Source organism: Carassius auratus, chromosome 22 (genome assembly GCF_003368295.1).
Source record: "Carassius auratus strain Wakin chromosome 22, ASM336829v1, whole genome shotgun sequence".
Classification (NCBI taxonomy): domain Eukaryota; kingdom Metazoa; phylum Chordata; class Actinopteri; order Cypriniformes; family Cyprinidae; genus Carassius; species Carassius auratus.
The window spans coordinates 22,856,922-22,878,496 of NC_039264.1; the positions used below are offsets into that span (position 1 = coordinate 22,856,922).

Consider the following 21,575-nt stretch of genomic DNA (forward strand, 5'->3'; position numbering starts at 1 on the left):
TTTCAGCATAGGTGGGAAATATAAATCTTTTAAATACGTCCCTGTCAGGATTTAGAAGTTTTTTTTTTTTTTTTTTTTCATCTCCACCCTCAGGTAAATTATCCACCATCTCCTGACATCAAAGCAGCTTTCATCATATTATCACTCGCTGAGGCGCGCACATCTTGAAAGCCTTTCGGTAAATACTTGATTAATATTGCGTCCATCAACGTGATGATCAGCAACTCTCTGAGCGCTGAGAGAGAGGAGGGCAGACAAGAAAACAGGGATGTTTCATTGGCATCAGCTAGTGTATAATTGGCTCGTAAAAGTCTAATTAGTCTTACAACCTGCAGGAAAGCAATGAACACAAACAAAATTATAATATGCATCGCTCTAGCTGATGGGCAAAGTTGGTTTCCATCAGCGTCTGTCAGTCATGTAGACTACTTATGCTTCTATTCACTCAAAGCTAAATGTGTTTGACATGGGGATTCATATGTTTACCTCTATTGTTTATCCTCCTCCTTTATCCTTTCATATTTATTTAGTAACTTTTTTTTATATATTTGCAACGTTTAATTTATTCATTTGCTAGCTTGTGAGTAGTACACTGTAGCCTATATTCTGTAAATGGGTTAGTTTTAAATAATGACTATTGTTACTTTGGAAGTTTGTAATTCCAGTCAGGTCACTGGGATCATTATAAACATTCCCTCGTGTGCGATGACTACTTGTCATGTCTGTTTTCTGTCAGCCGCGCGTTTACCTTGTAATGAATGGAGACCTGTGGGATTCAGAGACGGCGGAGCGAGGGTGGAGTGGAAGTGCGTCAATCACCGAGAGCCGGTACACGCCCACGGCAACCAGCGTTGTTTGTGTACGGCCCAGGATACAAGAAAGATAACAGCTGCCTGTTTCCCAGGTATCACCTCAGCGACAGCGCACCACAACAATTAGCCAACAAACTTCCACGCTCATATCCTCAAGTTTTAGTCATTATCTGATTATTTGTTTTTCTTTCCGCATAATATATATTAAGAAAGATATGTTATCGTTTACTTTATGTCCTACATAATGTATTGTAAGTTGCTAATTTGGGTTAAGACCACTGTTAACACCCACTGAAAACTAGCATCCACAAACACCAACGGACAAATGTTCTGTTTTTTAAAAACGCATCGCTTGGCGCGTTAATGCTCGTATCTGATTGGCTGTTGATGTTTGAATCGTTAGTGAGCTGAAAATCGTCCTGAAAGTGATTCCAATGATATTTTATTGTAATAAATGTGATATCGACTTTACCATCCTAGTGAAAAATAAATATACAAAAAAAGGATTTTCATTACATTTATTTCATGCTAAGTCCACCACAAATAGCCTCTTTTTTGTAGGCTATATTACAATAAATATCCTTCAATTGTACTTTTTGTATACTAAACTGGTATGTTTAAGGTCTGCTAAATTGAAACAACTAATTTTGTACTAAATGCACTTTAATTGTGTGAGTGAAGGATACATAGAGCGAATGTTCGCGACGCAACCAAGCCATTGTTTTAAAAAGTCTCTGTTTTGGTTTACACTAAGGGGCCATTTACACAACAATGTCTTCAGCTAAAAAGCGGGAAACTATTATGCGTTTGGCTGTTTACTGTTTACACGACAATGGCATTTTGGGGACTGAAAACGCATATTTTTAAAAAAGTGTTTCAAAGTACAAGTTTTTGAAAATGGCACCATTATCGTTTCCGTATAAAAAAATCAATACGAGAATCTTCAAAACGGTGACGTCATGCCTACGTGTTGGGTATGTAGACATGCGCAGAACGTGTCGATTTTAAAGGCAAACATACACACAAATGGTGGAGTACATGGCACTGTTGTTGCTGCTCAAGAGTTTGCTAATGCTTCTTTAGCAAAGCGTGGATTTACCTCAGCAGTATTACAACCAACAGCGGAGATGCATCATATAATGGTCACTTCCCATACTGATACTGTTTAATAACAAGGTGACAGAGCCAACTACTTGCCTGGAATATGTAATACAGTGTTTTGGGCTTTTTAAAAACGCAAGGGAAAAACTTTTCTGTTTTTGACTACACTGTTGTAGTGTAAACGTAGCCTAAGGCCCTGCTTACACTAGTAAGTTTTGTTTTAAAATGAAAACAATCCTCATCCACACTGGGGTGTACTCCAGAAAGCAGGGTTAACTTACCGTAAACTAAAACCTGAACTCTCGGTTGATTAACACCAAACCTTGCTTACTCGAGGTATGTGGTTTCTTTCTTCTTCTTTTGTTAATTAGTTGTTTACATGCTTAGTACATATCGCCACCTAATTGATGGCTGTGCAATCATTTTTTTTCCCATTTAATCTTTAATACTTCCGAATGTGAATTATATTGTTTGTTTTATGCTAAGTATGCATTGTCATATCAGATATGTATTTTGATTTAGAATTTAGACATTATAGAAAATGCCACTCCATGTGTGAGATATAACATTTAATAAATATAAAGTTAAACATTACCTTGTCATAGTGTTTTATAATTTATACATAATTCTTAATACATAATTTATAGACAACTCTTATACATGCCAATAAAAGAAATAATCATATTAGAATAATATATTACCTTATTTATTACTTATAATAGCGCTTCCTCATTAACATATCATATATAATAGGCTATATTACATATTGTAATATTATATAATGTTGTGTGCTATCTGTCACGCCCACTGAAGGCTCACTGAAGTGAACTAACCCTGGAATATAACCTGCTCTGGAGCAGGTTAAGTTCAGAGAGTGAGATGCTATGACTACTAATATACCCTGAAAGTTACCTCCGTGTTTGGAACCGAAGGTTGAGGTTATTCGCTTACTTACTCTTAAACACATCCGGGTATGTCACATAACCTGTTTTTTGGAATACCCCCCTGGTGTTTTCACTGCGTTCCTGAAACGATCTCCGTCTACACTACACAACCGAAAACACATGTCACATGACCAATGATGCAGGTACAGCCATAGATATGTTTAGGTAGATTCCCTATTATTTAGATGGCGGACGAGTCTGCGTGCTTGGAGCGGTCCAATGGGGAATCTACTCATACATATCTATAGGTACAACAATTAGCATAATGTTATTGTTTACATGATCATCAAGGATACGCAGAAAGAATATGGCCAGCCACGCCATTGTTTTGGTCCGTTTGCACTGAAACGCAACTGCATAGTTTTTCAGACTAAAATGGTGTATGCTGTATTTTCGAAAGTCTCCATTTTCGTAGGATAGAAAATGCTGGAGTAGTGTAAAACAACAGGTGTTACCGTAGCAAAAGTTATGAGTTTTAAAACAAAAAATGCACTAGTGTAAATGTAGCCTTAGGCAGGTAAGGCCAGTTTCTATGACAACAGGCCAGCATGTACTCTTCTTCAGTGGTGCTAGAGGGTCTCTCGTAGCCGGTTAGGGGGAGTAGACATGATGTTCAGCTGGAGAGACAAAACAGCCTGTGCTCGCGCAGAACAGCTTGTCCTCTCCATGGATGGCAGGGTATTTGGAGCTTGGCTGCGAGACTGACGCACAACTGCTGCGTTACACCTGGACAAGAGCGTAATTGGAGGACAAATATGCCCTATCATGGCATTGTCCATCAAGGACACTTTTCTGAGGTGAATATGATTGCTAATAGCTTCAACCCAATGGTGACAGAGACAGTGGTTACATCAGGATTAAGTAATCATGTGAAACGAGGTCACTTCTTTAAAGTAATACCATCAGGTTTTACAGTGCAAGATATGGGATTTGATATATATATATATATATATATATATATATATATATATATATATATATATATATCAAATCCCATATCTTGCACTGACATGTGTATATATATATATATATATATATATATATATATATATTGTTTATATGTTTACTGTGTATATTTATTCTGTATATATAAAACACACACATACATAAATATTTTGGAAATATTTGCATGTATATATTTATATTCAAATAATTTATATTACATATACATATATTTAATATATAAAAATTACATATTTTTCTTAATATATACATGCATGTGTTTGTACAAACCAGATTACAAAAAAGTTGGGACGCTGTACAATTTGTGAATAAAAACAGAATGCAATGATGTGGAAGTTTCAAATGTCAGTTTTTTATTCAGAATACAACTTAGATGACATATCAAATGTTTAAACTGAGAAAAAAAATATAATTTTAAGAGAAAAATAAGCTGATTTTAAATTTCATGGCATCAACACATTTAAAAAAATTGGGACAAGGCCATGTTTACCACTGTGTGGCATCCCCTCTTCTTTTATAACAGTCTGCAAACGTCTGGGGACTGAGGAGACAAGTTGCTCAAGTTTAGGAATAGGAATGTTGTCCCATTCTTGTCTAATACAGGCTTCTAGATTCTCAACTTTCTTAGGTCTTCTTTGTCGCATCTTCCTCTTTATGATGTGCCAAATGTTTTCTATGGGTGAAAGATCTGGACTGCAGGCTGGTCATTTCAATACCTGGATCTTTCTTCTACGCAGCCATGATGTTGTAATTGATGCAGTATGTTGTCTGGCATTGTCATGTTGGAAAATGCAAGGTCTTCCCTGAAAGTGTTGAGGTCTGGATGGGAGCATGTGTTGTTCTAGAACTTGGATATACCTGAAGATCACAGGCATCCAGGATTGTTTTCTGGCCTTGACCCTTACACACAGAGATTGTTCCAGATTCTCTGAATCTTTGGATGATATTATGCACTGTAGATGATGATAACTTCAAGCTCTTTACAGTTTTTCTCTGAGAAACTCCTTTCTGATATTGCTCCACTATTTTTCGCCGCAGCATTGGGGGAATTGGTGATCCTCTGCCCATCTTGACTTCTAAGACACACTGCCACTCTGAGAGGCTCTTTTTATACCCAATCATGTTGCCAATTGACCTTATAAGTTACAAATTGGTCCTCCAGCTGTTCCTTAAATGTACATTTAAGTTTTCCAGCCTCTTATTGTTACCTGTCCCAACTTTTTTGGAATGTGTTGCCGCTCATGAAATCCAAAATGAGCCAATATTTGGCTTGACATTTCAAAATGTCTCACTTTTAACATTTGATATGTTATCTATATTATATCATGAATAAAATATAACTTTATGAGATTTGTAAATTATTCCATTCCTTTTTTACTCACAATTTGTACAGGGTCCCAACTTTTTTGGAATCGGGTTTGTATTTATACATAATAAATCTGCATAGTACACACATATATTACACTAGTATAAAATAAATATAAACATTTGTATTAAACACATAATGTGTGTATATATATATATTTTATAGCTATATAAAATATATATATATATACAAACCACTGGTTAAGAGGGACACCAGCAACAAAACACAACATATGCTGCTCACAGCAAGAAGGGAAGACTTTAAAGGCTTTCAGAGAACATATAGTCTGGACTGAAAGCAAGCGGTGAGTCAGAGGTTTGTCTTAATATATATACAAGCACACATTGTCATGAGTCATACGCATCCAGTAATAATGTGTGAGAATTATGCTCTCAGTCTTTTGCAGGTGCTGTTCAGGGCATAAACAGTATTGACAGTATCAAATAGTCCTGTTTGAAATATAACCTCACCTAACACAGCAATGAGTCATCCTCCACCAACACTGATAAATCTGTGCAATGAACATGCTGTAAAAGTTGCAATGTCCTTGCTTTTTCCAAGAAACGGCAAAACAGTGGCAATCACTAGTGATTTAATGATTTTCAGGATGTAAAATATGAGTCATGAGTGTGAGGCTCATATATGCTCATAAATTTCATTCTCAGAATGTTATGTAACTCAAGTTTTCAATGTGAATGAATATATGCTAGCACGTACACTAGCACGGCACAGTCTCTTACTGTGCAACCAACAAAGGCAGTAACCGCCGGTCGTCCACCCCCACACTGAGCCTGTAAACAAAACAAGAGCTCACGCCTTACAAGCTGCAAAATGTTAGCTTACATATATGTCAGCCAAAATCCTACCAATGCACTACATAAACATATATAAATAAATAATTCTCACCAAGGCTGCATTCATTTGATCAAAAATACAGAAAAAAAACAGTAATCTTTCAAAATGTTATTACAATATAAAATGATGGTTTCTATTTGAATATCCATTAAAATATAATTTATTTCTGTGATGCAAAGCTGAACTTCCATCAGCCATTACTCCAGTATAAAGTGTCCCATGATCCTTTAGAAATCATTCTAATATGCTGAATTATTATTAGGATTATCAATGTTGGCAACAGTTGTGCTGCCAGATATATATATATATTTGGATTAGTTGATGAATAAAAAAGTTTAAAAGAACAGCATTTATTCAAAATAGAAATCCTTTCTGTCAATATAAACCTTTGCTCTTCTTGCTCTTTGCTTTTTGATCTCTTCTTATCATTTTAACACAACCTTGCTGAATTAAAATGTATATTTCTTTAAAAAAATAAATAAATAATAAAAATGTACGGACCCCAAACTTTTGAGTGTTAGAAAAAAGTAGTATTTTAAATAAATGCTCTTCTTTTAATCAAAGAATCCTGAAAAAAAGTATCATAGGTTCCAAAAGAAATATTAAGCAGCACAACAGTTTCCAGCATGGAAAATAAATCATCATATTAGAGTGATTTATGAAGGATCATGTGACACTGAAGTTAAGTAATGATGCTGGAAATTCCGCTTTATCATCACAGCAATAAATTAGATTTTGTTGTAAAATCTATAATAATCTATAATAATAATATATATTATTATTATATATTTCACAATATTATATATTTTAATGCATTTTTGATCACATAAATGCAGCCTTAATGAGCATAAGAAACTCCTGTAAAAAATAAATAAATAAATAAATAAAATAAATAAATTATATATATATATATATATATATAATATTTTAATATATACATATTATTCGTAAATAGTAATATATACTTTCAATATTAGACTAATTTTACACTAATGCATAAAACAATATAGAAATGTTACAATTGTAATAGGTTATAATTTGCAATAATGTTATATAGTGTAATATATTGCATTACCATGTAATAATTTGTGTACAATATTTGTGTGTGTATGTGTGTGTATAAAAATGTAAAATGAAAGTAAACATCATGCATATTCTGCTCCACGTATAGCCAGTCGACCTGCTGATGAAGCTTCCTCGATAAGAGGCACGTGACATCAGACATACTCCGAGGTGCATGCGATTACTGCCCTCCACTGGTCAAATAGCTAATTGCAAATAAAACAATACATTTCTGATAGGCCATCTACAATTGCAGCCCCTTTCTCGAGATCGTAACACAAAGCCTGGGGTTTTTGCGATTCTAGTAATTGAAGTTATTCTAGTTTTAGTATTGTTTTAGATATGTGATGTCGTATCATATATACTGACCGTGCTGAGTGGCGGGGGAGGGTTTGCTCGAGAAATGGAAAGTTGTGGTGAGGTGCAGGAAGCGCGTGTGTGGGCGTCTGAAGCGGAGGACAGTTCTCAAGGTCCCGAGGCTACGATATTTATAACCCTGCTGCTTCACCCTTGCTCTAGCTTGCTTTCTCTTGCCTCGTAGACGAAGAAGCATCTTAATCCAGGTCACTGCACAATTCTGAGAGATGCCAGGCTATTTTTAGCTTTCTGCATGAGAGGATAAGGTGCACATTTGTAGCCCTGCGTTACCACAGATTTGCACATTTTCCATGACCATGCAAATCCTGACATAACTAAAACAGGAGAGTGTGTAATTTAGCTTATATCACTATTGCTTGCTTGCGATGTTTAATTAGAATGTGTTGGTCCACTCGAGCCAGCACATCCCTGATGTAGTTGATTGTCCTACATTAGAACCATCTCTCCACAATCATCTTGGTAATCTGCATCCGATTGTTACTGGGTGGGGTCATCACTGCCCTGCAGGGGTCCTCAGTCTGCCACATTGATATGAATGCTTAACACGAGCATAATAGATGGGTGATGATAGTGATGAACCATTAATGAGTGATCCCAAGGCCAGTATCTTCTTTGTAGAATCTTTGTTGATTTTGGCGGTAAACATATATATATATATATATATATATATATATATATATATATATATATATATATATATATATATATATATATATATATATATATATATATAAACTGAATTTAATTCTAATGAAATTGGCACTATATTCAGTTTTAGAATTAATCACATTTCTGAGATTGTAATTTTGTAATCAAAGCAGAGAGCAGAATTGGTTTTAAAATGTTTTAACTTGTTAATATCTTTTTTTTTTTTTTTTGCACAGAAATGTAAATCTTTGTTGTTCACATGTATTTAAAAAAAAAAAAAAAAAAAAAAAAGGAAATAACTATGTTTGTTTTTTTAGGCTACTTCTTTTACTTTGAATCTGCAGTGAACCGGATTTCATGACACTTTTAGCCAATCTGCACATGACCCTGGTTCACACATTATCTTAAAACCCACAAGTTAAAGTGGATTCAGCATGAAAAAGTAGTCTAAAAAGATAAACAAATGTAGTTATATATGTAGTATATGTAGGATTGTGAAACAGTGTTTCACTGCAGATACATTTAGTGACCTTGTCTGTCAAGCATATGTTGATATAATCAACCTCTCACCACATTTAAAAAAAAACCCTCATGATTACCACAGATTATGCCATATCAGTGATTAATTTGGTATTGACTGATTCAGTTATTTGTTTACAGAGTTTAACTAGCACTATTTTTTTTTATTAATCGCAGACGATAGCCTAGCTATAGTACAACGTACAAAAAATATAGCCTAGAATAATCAAGCATTGCACATCCACAAAAAAATAAAATAAAAAATACAAATAAAATGTTTAAGGGGATGTTTTTGAAAACATATCAATTTAGTACCTTATTTAAATATTTCAACAAATATTTCAACAACAAAAACACATTTTTTGTGCACATTTGCCTTGCATGAATCTAGGACCTTTACCTAAGATTATATAATATCTTTATGTAAATAAAAATCATATTTTTGTGTAAGAGCATAATTAACATTCAAAGTGACAAAGTTGGGCTTTTTGTTGCAAAAAAAGCAAACAGCACTGCATTGAAGTACAACAAAGGTAGCATTTTGTGCTTTCTTTTTGTTTAATACAAACAGATGCAACAGAATGACATATACAGTACAAGGGCGCAAGACAATATTGTTGCCTACCTTTTGAACAGATTCAGTTTGTACTTTCTTATAAGTAGAGTCAGAAATCAAACACATATAGAATTTTAAATCTGTACAGAAAATTTCTATAGAAAGTCTTACACTTGCTAAATTTACCTTTACGTAGCCTATAAAAAATTGCCTAAGCCAGGAACCAAATTAAAAAAAAACATATGACTGTTCACTCTCATGTGTACAGGCTATCCTAGAATATAATTTTCATACTTCAAAGACATATCAGGAATTACACCACGGAAAACCCTCGATATGTGTTTCAAGAGATTCTTATTATAATCTCAATACCAAAAGAGGTGAGAAAAACAACAAAGGTAGAGCCAGTTCTTTCTGCACGTACAAGCCTGTGACGCGACGCAACGCGATGAGAACACGCCCTCAGAGATCTGCAGTCACGTGAAGACTTTAAACTGGCGCCATTTTCTGTGTAGACTTCTGTTTTGCAGCAGCCGGCGTCGAGTCCTGCAACCCTTTTGTGTCTTCGAGAAAAAACTGAGGTGAGAAGTACTGCACTTTTTCCAATGTGCTCGGGCTAAAACAAAACATTGTATTCTGATTATATATTATATTGATGTCTGGTTTACAATCGTGGCTCGTTTATTGTATTTATACGCTTTTTTCTGGTGTTCTAATTTGAGAAATGTTAAAGTAGGAACATTGTGTAGGCGTTTTGCATTATAATCGCTCTTTTACTTCGAATGCAGTGTGTACATGGAGCTAATTCTGTCGAATTGTATTGGATTCTTTGTTCTTCTTAAAGTACAGCGTGACCTAACCGTTAGTTCTACTGATATACTTTAAACAAAGCTTGTGAATGGAATAACGAATTGTTATTTATTCATGCAATATTTAAAACCCAATTCGGTGAAGATTTGAAAACGTAGATTTTAAAGGGTTTAATCTGGTAAAACGTGTCTTTGTGGTAAAATGGCTGCAGCATTCTGTGAAGAAGACGGGTAGAAAATGGCGTTTCCTTGTTGCGCACTTAAAAAAAAAATGTCGAGTGTTAAGCCGGCTGTTAATTTGATTCTCTTCGGACCTTGTGATGTTAAAAAAAAAAAAAAAAATTCAAAATGTATTTAAATAACTTTGTTTTATGATAAATATTTTCCCAGCAGTTGATTCAACATGTCTGACGAGGGAAAGCTCTTCATTGGTGGTCTGAGCTATGAGACCACAGAGCAGTCCTTGGAGGAGGCTTTCTCCAAATATGGGTCAATTGCCAAAGGTTTGTTTTAAGCAGTTTTTCATTGAAGTTTGTTGAAATTAAAGATGTCAAACACATCTTTATTGATTATGTTGTTGTTTTTGCTCCAGTTGATGTCATCCGGGACCGTGAGACGGACCGTTCCAGAGGCTTTGGCTTTGTGACGTTTGAAAATCCAGAAGATGCCAAGGATGCAATGGCTGCAATGAATGGAAAGGTAAGATCAACACCCTCTAAGGATGGAAATGTGTAAAACTGGGTGGAGGCCTAAAGTGAGTTTTCTAACCATAAAATGCATCTTTTTGCAGTCTGTCGATGGCCGCATGATTCGTGTTGATGAAGCTGGCAAATCTGGTAGACGTTCTGGTGGTTTTAGAGGAGGTTCTTCTGGTGGTAGAGGGTTCTTCAGAGGAGGAAGAGGTAGAGGTTGGTATTCTTAATCTTGAATGCAATTGTATTAACCGATGGCTGTATTTGCATTTCAAGTATCCTTGGTGGCTTGTAATTATCATGACAAAGCTGGTAGACCACCTGGATGGATGCATGTTGTATTTCTTGCATGAGTTTTATTGATCTAACTTTGTTGTTGTTACACAGGTGGTGGAGGATATGGTGGAGACCGAAGCTACGGAGGTGACCGAAGCTTTGGTGGTGATAGGGGCTATGGTGGTGGTGATCGGGGCTATGGGGGAGGAGAGAGGAGCTATGGTGGAGGTGACCGATCCTACGGTGGTGGCGGATACTCAAACAGGAGTAGTGGATACTCGGGTGGCAGCGGCGGTGGATACAGGGATAACAGGTAAGGGATTGAAACATGGAACAATTTTGCACAAGGAACATTTTTACGATCATTGTAGCCATGAACACTTTAAATATGGCAAATATTACTTTTGGTTTTAGAAGCCAGAGTGGATATGACCGTTCTGGTGGATCCTACAGAGACAGCTACGACAGTTATGGTACGTATTGATTGTTCAGAATTACTAATTTTAACTAAATGACTGCACCAGTATATCTCAGCCCACTTGTGGGGTTTTAAAATAATGTCTATAGACCCAGGCAGAAAAAGACAATTGCCATTTTCGAACTTGAGTTCAGTCAACTTGGTTGCCTTTTTTATCTTGGAAATGACCACAATCCAAAAGCTCATTTTACGATAGTAGTGACTAAAGTCGGTTTTGTGCTCTTCTTCAGAATAGTCCATAAGACCTTGTTGGAAAAGAATCATGTCTTGGTGTCAGTTCACTGTTTGGAAAAGGATGTTCACAATGCTCCAGTGCCTTTACCCTTTTGCCTACTTCTTGTCCTCAGCTTCACACGAGTAAAAAAAAAAAAATCCTGATTGCAAGATCATCCCTTCGCTGGCTGTATATAAAGATGCGCTCTTGGAAGACCTTTTTTGTTTTAACTTTTTTGTTCTGGTTCAAATGTTCTATTAAAGAGAGACTCCTATTTTACCGTGTCAAGTATCCGCAAGAATGTTCCTCTCATTGAGGAGCTGCCTATTATCCATGAGCATTCACTTCCTGTAAGAGTTTTCAAGCCCTGTGAGGCTACCTGTATCTGACATTTTACCTTGCGATTTGTGTAATAATAGATGCTCACAGAGGTTGGAAATTGTCCTTTATTTTTATTTTCAGTGTGTGTTTAAGAAACTCTGTCTCTGAAACCATGCGTGAAAATTGACCTGTCCAACACAGCCTGATAGCTTCTAAAAACCAATTTCCTCCAAGCTCTTTGGACCAATTTCTTAATATCGGCTCACTGAAAGTGCTTCGAGGGGCATTTGAACAATTTTTAAACGGCACCTGAAAATATTCTAATCTGATCCTCCAATAGAAGCTTGATAAGCTGTGATGTGTTCTTTATTGCTCCTTGCCACCTCCATTTTGTGATGCATTCCTTTAGTGAAGCAAGGCAGGCATGTTGCATTGGAGTTCTCTCCGGCAAACCTCCTTGATGTTGCTAAAGATCTGTAAATATGAATTATCCAAAGAGTAAACCACTGAAGTGGGTCATTCTGCCTCGCATTAAGACCGTTGGCCCAAAGTACTTTACTCTTTGACCAGTCTAAATTAATTTTAAAAGTATGCTCAACTGTGGACTGAACATATGTCAAGATTTTGTTCCACCTTGGAAAGAAATGTGCTCTGTTCTGTATATCAACACCTCCGAATCCTTTCTTTTTGTATTAATCTGGATTCATGAAGCTCATTAAAGAAAAATGGTTGGAAAATGCTCTCTCTTGCCTTCGATATTAAAAAGCTCAATACAAGCCAAATGAATGTCTTGGGAGTGGATAAGCTGGGGTTTTAGCATCTGGGATCCTAAGTATTTTCCATTAGACCAATAAAACTTCAGATTAGATAAGTTGACAAAGATGCAACGTTGTGGTGTAGCAACCAATGGTTCTGAATAATGCTTCATTGGATCCAAGAGTTCTCTGCTAGCAATTACGGAAGTCAACAATGTCCTTGGAGAATGAAGTGTTGTGCCTTCCGACTCAAGAATCCTGAGATGAAAGCTGCTCTCTTGACTAGGTCATTTGTGGAGATAGGCCTGTAATGTGAGGTAAACCCTTTTGCTCTCCTGTACGCATCCTACAACCGTTCTCATTGTCCATGTTTTCTTCGAATGTTGCTTCGACCAGTGATAACATCTCCAGAATCTGTTCAATCCCGATCCACAACCCACCCAAAAAAAACAAAAAACACTTCCTGTTCCTCTAAAAAGCATGACAACTTTTAATATACATATATAGTGTGTGCTTGTGTTTGGTGGAAAGTATCTCTTGTGGCCTCTGTAAAGAGTTAAAAGTCCCTGTTCTGATTGCAAATTTTGTCTGCACCAACTTTAAAGATTATTTTGGTCCGTTTTAAGTCGCCCATGTCAAAAGTTTTGAAGTTGATGTAGCTTTTTTTGCCACATCTTGAGTGATTAACTATGGAAGCTCGCTAAAAGTTTGGCCCTTTGTTTTAAACAATAACAATTTTTTTATATATATTTTTTTAATCTAGAAGTGTTTGTGTAGCATTATTTTGGAAGATATTTTAAATGCATGTTTTGTCCTATGATGTTTACATCATCTGTAAACTAAAATAACCTTTTATTTTTCAGACTGACTCCCTGGATGTGTTGTATTTGAAAACTAGAGGAGCATGACCTTTCGAAATGACCTCATTTTCATGGCAAAAACACAGAGGTATGGATTTACTTGTAGAATCAAATTACTAATAGTTTGATGCGAGTAATCGAAGTTCTGTTAAAGATTAAAGGGATAGTTTACCCAAAAATGGAAAAATAAGACCTTTAATTATCCACATGTCTAAACCCATAAGACCTTTCTTCATCTTTGGAACACCAAATTAAGACACTTTTGATGCACCCCTGTGAGCTCTTTGACCCTTCATAGACCGCAAGGGTAACAAGGCCCAGAAACATATCAAGTTAAAACCATGCAAATGAAATCTGGGGTTCAACCATAATTTTACGAAGCTACAAAGATATTTTTTGATTATTTAACTCCTCTATTCAACAATTTGTCTCATGCATCACACTGATCCGTTGTCTGTTATTTGTGCTTGGATCCCAGTTTAAATGTTTACATTCAGTGGATACTCTCTAATTGTTAAGCACCGTACACTTGACTTGCATGCATGCTTGTTTGATTGTTTTTCTTTCTTATAAGGGCTTAAGTTACTTGGCTTTGCTTTTTCAGAGCTCATGGAAATCCCTGCTGTGCAGATGAACCCATCTCTCCCGAAAGAAAGCAGAGAAAGTGTCAAAACACTTGCAAGATGATCAGTCTTCGATCTAGATTTAAGTTTGATTTATTTTGCTGAAAGCAGTGTTTCTGTATAAAGGTGTTAACTCGAATTGTTGTGAGAATGACATCAATTCAATAAAGCTTTTTTACATCTGTTTTGTTCAGTACTTTGGATTTATTCGCACTGGTTTAGTGGCAATGTTTCAGTACACTTTTACCACAAGGCGGCAGTGGTGGCCAGCTATACACAGGCCCAAGAAAATGAAACTCTTATTAGGCTTTAGCAGTACCAGTTAGGATTTATAAAGTTTTAAAGTTTTCAAATTTAGACAGGTTGGTTTAGTTCTTAAATACGATTGGATTAAACAACTACTGAAGTTTATCTAGCTTGCTGTTTGAAGGATTCTTTATAGGATTTTTTTTTTTTTTTAGATTAAAGGCATCCTTTTTTAATATCCACTTATTTTTAAAGTTTAATAATTTTACCCATTTATTGGCTAATATTGCTGATCGGTTCGTTGATCAGTCGTTTTATTTTTCTGTTGCAGTTTAATCTTATGCTCTTGTGGTGTGTGGCTTGTCTTAACAAGAAACAGAAAGTGTCTTCATTTCTAGGTTTTTAGCAGTGAGCAGTAATTTTCCATCGTGATATCTTGTATAATAATTCTCTCAATATTAGCACAAAGAAATATTCAATAAGTTACAATGCATTATCTCCGCTTTGTTAATTTTTGTTGGGTTCAGGTATCAGACAAACCACTGCTAATGGTTTTTGGTGTTTGGCATCTGGGGTTAGATCTAATGTTCCTGGTTTGGAGACTTGATCTAATATGTTTGGCATGTCGGATGACATGATCTGAAGAATCCATGGAAGATAATGGGAAATATGTTTGTGTACTGTGAGGTAAAATGCATTTCCCTTGTTTTTGGAAAATCAATTGCAACTCATCCACAAACAAGTTCACCCTCAAAATCTGTCTGGATTATATAATTTGATAATTAGTATTTCAAAATGTACTGATACTCTATAGATAATTTGTGAGTGGTGCCACTTGAAATACCTGTGCTGCAAAAGTAAAAGTGTATTCGTCAAATGTCAACCAACCATTTCCTACCACGAAAGGCATTTTTTCTAGTTTTGAAGGTAGTGAAATCGTTCAGCATTATGCATTTCCTTTAGAAGCAAAGATGTCTGTTCTTATATTGAATTCTGGGCATGGAAGGGATCTACCTCTATGCCATCAGGTACAAGTTAGTTTCACTGATCCCCAAATCTGCCATAAGATGACTTAAAATTACATTTTTTTTTTAATATCTTCCAGACCAGGTTCACAAAATTATGAATACATTTAAAATACAGTGATATAACCGCCACTTCGGATAACAGATGTCACTAGTGTAAAATATTCAGGAATACTGATATGACTGCAATGATAATCAAAACTTAATTATGGCTATAGTTTTCTGTAGAGCTGCTGAATTGAACTTATTTCAAAATAGATAAGAATTAGCTCTCTTCGCTTATATGTGTGTGCAAACACAATGAATTTTTTTTAAGGTGATCCTGATACACATAACACACATATTTGACATGAGAACAGAAAAACACTTCAATAACAAGACTTCACAATAAATAATGTGTATGAGTCTGGAACATTAGATTCATGTACAGACTTACAGCATTATTTACTCCATTTACAGCTGTATAAATAAAGAGCTATGCATTTGTATTAACATAATCCTTGAGAAGGAAATAAAGAAGTAGAATGAATTACAGAACACAGGTTATGATTCATGTGGAAGTACAACCTCTGCTGGGCCTTTTTCACGATGTGAATGTCCCACTTCAGGTCCTGAGGGATGGTGGCTCCTAGGAACCTGAATGACCCCACTGTAGTCACAGTGCTGTCCATGAGGGTGAGTGTGGGGAAAGTGGGGGGTTCCTCCTGAAATCTAGGATCATCTCCACAGTTTTGAGTTTTCTGCTCCAGGTTGTTGTGACTGCATCAGACAGACAGCTGCTCAACATCTTGTCTATAAGCAGACTCGTTGCCATCCTGGTTGAGGCTGATGACTGTGTTGTCATCTGCAAACTTCAGGAGTTTGTCAGTAGAGGTACAGTCAATTGTGCAGAGCGAGAATAGCAGTGGGGAGAGAACATAGCCCTGAGGAGCTCCAGTGCTGATGGTGCAGCTGTTGGATGTGGGTTTTCCCAGTCTCACTAGCTGCTGCCAGTCTGTCAGGAAGCTGCTGATCCACAGACAGATGGAGGTAGATGAAATTTACACTGTTATTAACTGAACTGAACCAACACCGAACTGACTTGAGCTGAAAAATGACACTATATTACTGCATAATTTGCATCATCTCCATAATTAAGTTTAAGTAACTGATTTTATCTTACTGTTTGTAACTGTGAAGCTCTTTTGTCAGATTGTACACCCTTTCTGAATAAATTATTAAATCTGGCAATTTAACCTGCCTTCGTTTACAGTGGACAGCTGTCATCAAATAATCCTTTATACTTTAAAAAAAAAAAAAAAAACACCCACAAGATGCTTGTTTTGATACCTTGTCACGAAAGTAGTCTAAAGGTTGTTAGAGCTGTGATTATCATCAACTTGTTGATTCACAACTAACACTGTTGGGTAACACTTTAGAATACTGTTTCTTACTTACTGCATAACTAATAAACAATTATTAAAGAACTAACAGGTAATTATTCATTAACACTTAACTTACTGTTAACTACTAAGGAAGATGTGTTAACTAATCAGTATGTAATACAATTTTATGATTGTGTTAAGTAACACTTAGCTAATCAATAACTAATGTATTCTGTCATATCTCCTGAATAACTATATTAATTATCTAAGGTTGAAGAAAAATAAATATGAGATAACTACTAATGAACATTTATAAACAAATACATTGAATTTTGACCCTTTCATGTTCATGTTATTAGCAGAAGTAGTAGTAGTATGAAAATGCAATATTAATAAATGCTACAAATTTTATAGAGGATTTTTCTGTGTAGTGAATTGTTTTTTGAGAAATCGGCTTCCGATAGGAAAACCATCCCCACTCCAGTTCCTTAGGTTTTTATATTTTATATACAGTAATGTATGTGTGCCTCCTCAGCATATACAGTCTTGTTCAAAATAATAGCAGTACAATGTGACTAACCAGAATAATCAAGGTTTTTAGTATATTTTTTATTGCTACGTGGCAAACAAGTTACCAGTAGGTTCAGTAGATTGTCAGAAAACAAACGAGACCCATCATTCATGATATGCACGCTCTTAAGGCTGTGCAATTGGGCAATTAGTTGAAAGGGGTGTGTTCAAAAAAATAGCAGTGTCTACCTTTGACTGTACAAACTCAAAACTATTTTGTACAAACATTTTTTTTTTCTGGGATTTAGCAATCCTGTGAATCACTAAACTAATATTTAGTTGTATGACCACAGTTTTTTAAAACTGCTTGACATCTGTGTGGCATGGAGTCAACCAACTTGTGGCACCTCTCAGCTGTTATTCCACTCCATGATTCTTTAACAACATTCCACAATTCATTCACATTTCTTGGTTTTGCTTCAGAAACAGCATTTTTGATATCACCCCACAAGTTCTCAATTGGATTAAGGTCTGGAGATTGGGCTGGCCACTCCATAACATTAATTTTGTTGGTTTGGAACCAAGACTTTGCCCGTTTACTAGTGTGTTTTGGGTCATTGTCTTGTTGAAACAACCATTTCAAGGGCATGTCCTCTTCAGCATAGGGCAACATGACCTCTTCAAGTATTTTAACATATGCAAACTGATCCATGATCCCTGGTATGCGATAAATAGGCCCAACACCATAGTAGGAGAAACATGCCCATATCATGATGCTTGCACCTCCATGCTTCACTGTCTTCACTGTGTACTGTGGCTTGAATTCAGAGTTTGGGGGTCGTCTCACAAACTGCCTGTGGCCCTTGGACCCAAAAAGAACAATTTTACTCTCATCAGTCCACAAAATGTTCCTCCATTTCTCTTTAGGCCAGTTGATGTGTTCTTTGGCAAATTGTAACCTCTTCTGCACATGCCTTTTTTTTAACAGAGGGACTTTGCGGGGGATTCTTGAAAATAGATTAGCTTCACACAGACGTCTTCTAACTGTCACAGTACTTACAGGTAACTCCAGACTGTCTTTGATCATCCTGGAGGTGATCATTGGCTGAGCCTTTGCCATTCTGGTTATTCTTCTATCCATTTTGATGGTTGTCTTCCGTTTTCTTCCATGTCTCTCTGGTTTTGCTCTCCATTTTAAGGCATTGGAGATCATTTTAGCTGAACAGCCTATCATTTTTTGCACCTCTTTATAGGTTTTCCCCTCTCTAATCAACTTTTTAATCAAAGTACGCTGTTCTTCTGAACAATGTCTTGAACGACCCATTTTCCTCAGCTTTCAAATGCATGTTCAACAAGTGTTGGCTTCATCCTTAAATAGGGGCCACCTGATTCACACCTGTTTCTTCACAAAATTGATGACCTCAGTGATTGAATGCCACACTGCTATTTTTTTGAACACACCCCTTTCAACTAATTCAACTAATTGCCCAATTGCACAGCCTTAAGAGCGTGCATATCATGAATGCTGGGTCTCATTTGTTTTCTGAGAATCTACTGAACCTACTGGTAACTTGTTTGCCACGTAGCAATAAAAAAATATACAAAAAACCTTGATTATTCTGGTTAGTCACATTGTACTGCTATTATTTTGAACAAGACTGTACCACATGATCTATTCGTTCAATTCCTGTATGTAAAATACAAAACACAGGTAACCAATTAGAAATTAATAAAGAATTATCAAATAATTCTGCAGGGCTTATTTCAAAACTGAAACAGTAGGCCCATTCTAAAGTTAAAATATTAGAAACCTGTTAGTAATTAATAAATAATTACTAGATAATTCTGCAAGAATTACTTAGAACCTCAAACAGTATTCTAAAGTGAAAACATAGGGAACCCATTAGTAATTAATAATTATCAAATAATTCTGCAGGACTTATTTCGTCACCTGAAACAGGCTTTTCTAAAGTGAAAATATAGTGAAGCCTTTAGTAATTAATAAAGATTTATCAGATAATTCGGAAGTAATTACTTAGAACCTGGGCGAGTATTCTAAAGTAAACCTCATCAAGTAAAATCATTTTGACTTAAATCAAACATACACTCTAAAAAATTATAACTTTTTATAAAGTAATCATAAACTTTGTAAAATACAAGACAACTTGTTTATGATGTTTCTTTCAGATGAGAACATTCCTTAATACAGCATATTTAATTAAATTTTAACATGTATACTCTCCACAATTAAACTAATTTAACAAACATTTTATAATCAAAAGTTAAACATTTACAGTAGAAGCAAACAAATTGCATATTTAATTTCCATTATAGGTTTATAAGTGGACTGTAAAAAAGTTGTTGTTGTAGTAGTACTTTGTACTTGTCCTTTTGCTCAAGTAATTTTGAAAATGAATAGGCTACTTATAATTTTACTGGAATAATATTGTATTGGGGTGTCTGTACTTTTACTCAAGTATTTGATTTGTGGGACACAGCCTGATTATTATAGTGACTACTTGCGTATAACTGTTCAGTAGTAGTTATTTCATAGTTATATTTCTTGAAACTTAACTAGTAGATAATTAAATGTTCTTCAGGAGGTATGGCAGAATAAATTAGTTATTGACTAGCTAACTGTTAATTAAAACAATCATAAAATTGTATGACATATCGATTTGCTGACACATCTTTCTTAGTAGTTAACAGTAGTGAGTTAAATGTTAATGAATAATCACCTGTTAGTTCTTCAATAATTCCTTATTACTTATGCAGTAAGTAAGAAACAGTATTCTAAAGTGGTATCCACTTTTTGTGGTTATCTGATGTTCTACGCGAACACCGTTCTAAGCTTAGAGCTTCTGAAAGGGTGTGGCGCAAGTCCAAAAATACTACTGACCTTATTGTGTATCAGTCACTCCTATCTTCTTTCTCTGCTAATGTCTCCTCTGCTAAAATGACATAATACGATAACAAAATTAACAATTCATCTAACTCTCGCATGCTTTAAAAAAAAAATTCCTCACTTCTTTGTCCTCCTCCTCTTCCTCCTGCTTCATCTCTAATAGCTGACGACTTTGCAACTTTGCATCTCTTTTCGAGAACTACAGACCAGTTTCCCTTCTTCCTTTTATTGCAAAAACACTTGAACGAGCTGTGTTCAAACAAGTCTCTACATTTCTCACACACAACAATCTCCTTGACAGCAACCAATCTGGCTTCAGAAGTGGACATTCTACTGAGACGGCCTTGCTCTCAGTTATTGAAGCTCTAAAACTGGCAAGAGCAGAATTCAAATCTTCTGTACTTATCCTGCTTGATCTGTCCGCTGCTTTTGATACGGTTAACCACCAGATCCTCCTATCAACCCTACTGGCAAATGGCATCTCAGGAACCACACTTCAATGGTTTGAGTCTTACCTATCAGATAGGTCCTTCAAAGTATCTTGGAGAGGTGAGGTGTCCAAGTCTCAACATCTAACTACTGGGGTGCCTCAGGGCTCAGTTCTTGGACCACTTCTCTTCTCTGTCTACATGGCATCATTAGGTTCTGTCATTCAGAAACATGGCTTTTCATACCACTGCTATGCTGATGACACTCAACCCTACCTCTCATTCCATCCTGATGATCCGACGGTAGCTATTCGCATCTCAGCTTGTCTAACAGACATTTCTTCCTGGATGATGTACCATCACCTTCAACTCAACCTTGCCAAGACAGAACTGCTTGTGATTCCAGCAAACCCATCGTTCCATCACAATTTCACCATCAAGTTAGGCACATCAACCATAACTCCTTCAAAAACAGCTAGAAGCCTTGGAGTTATGATTGATGATCAGCTGACTTTCTCAGACCACATTGCTAAAACTGTCCGATCCTGCAGATTTGCTTTATTCAACATCAAGAAGATCAAACCCTTTCTTTTGGATCATGCTGCACAACTCCTTGTTCAAGCTCTTGTTCTGTCCAGACTGCACTATTGCAATGCCCTCTTGGCAGGTCTTCCAGACAATTCTATCAAACCTTTACAATGATTTCAGAACGCGGCAGCAAGATTAATTTTTAATGAGCCAAAAAGAAAACACGTCACACCTCTGTTTATCAATTTGCACTGGCTTCCAATAGCTGCTCGCATAAAATTCAAGGCATTGATGTTTGCCTACAAAACTACCACTGGCTCTGCACCCATTTACCTAC

The 21,575-nt window shown here is 36.0% G+C and overlaps 1 protein-coding gene and 1 long non-coding RNA gene across 9 annotated transcripts; one reads left to right on the forward strand and one right to left on the reverse strand.

Moving 5' to 3' along the window:
* The first annotated feature begins 9,640 nt into the window (after positions 1–9,640).
* LOC113040051 (cold-inducible RNA-binding protein B-like) lies at positions 9,641–14,404 on the forward strand. Of its 8 annotated transcripts, none has more exons than XR_003275148.1 (8): positions 9,641–9,785; positions 10,404–10,516; positions 10,606–10,712; positions 10,804–10,921; positions 11,093–11,294; positions 11,389–11,454; positions 13,613–13,697; positions 14,214–14,404. XR_003275148.1 is itself a non-coding variant. In XM_026198281.1 (7 exons), the coding sequence occupies exons 2-7, from the start codon at positions 10,417–10,419 to the stop codon at positions 11,692–11,694; spliced, it is 591 nt and encodes a 196-aa protein (XP_026054066.1). In that variant the 5' UTR covers positions 9,641–9,785; positions 10,404–10,416; the 3' UTR covers positions 11,695–12,734. The 8 variants fall into 8 exon arrangements, 4 of the variants coding, with proteins under 4 accessions (XP_026054066.1, XP_026054063.1, XP_026054065.1 ...); XR_003275146.1 differs by having other exon boundaries at positions 11,396–11,454; XR_003275147.1 differs by lacking the exons at positions 13,613–13,697; positions 14,214–14,404 and adding an exon at positions 11,690–12,734.
* A 993-nt stretch (positions 14,405–15,397) lies between these two features.
* LOC113040053 (uncharacterized) lies at positions 15,398–20,323 on the reverse strand. Its single transcript, XR_003275150.1, has 2 exons — positions 20,277–20,323; positions 15,398–16,508 (listed from the first exon to the last, which is right to left on the reverse strand). It is a non-coding gene; the product is annotated as an uncharacterized LOC113040053 (long non-coding RNA).
* Positions 20,324–21,575: the final 1,252 nt, after the last annotated feature.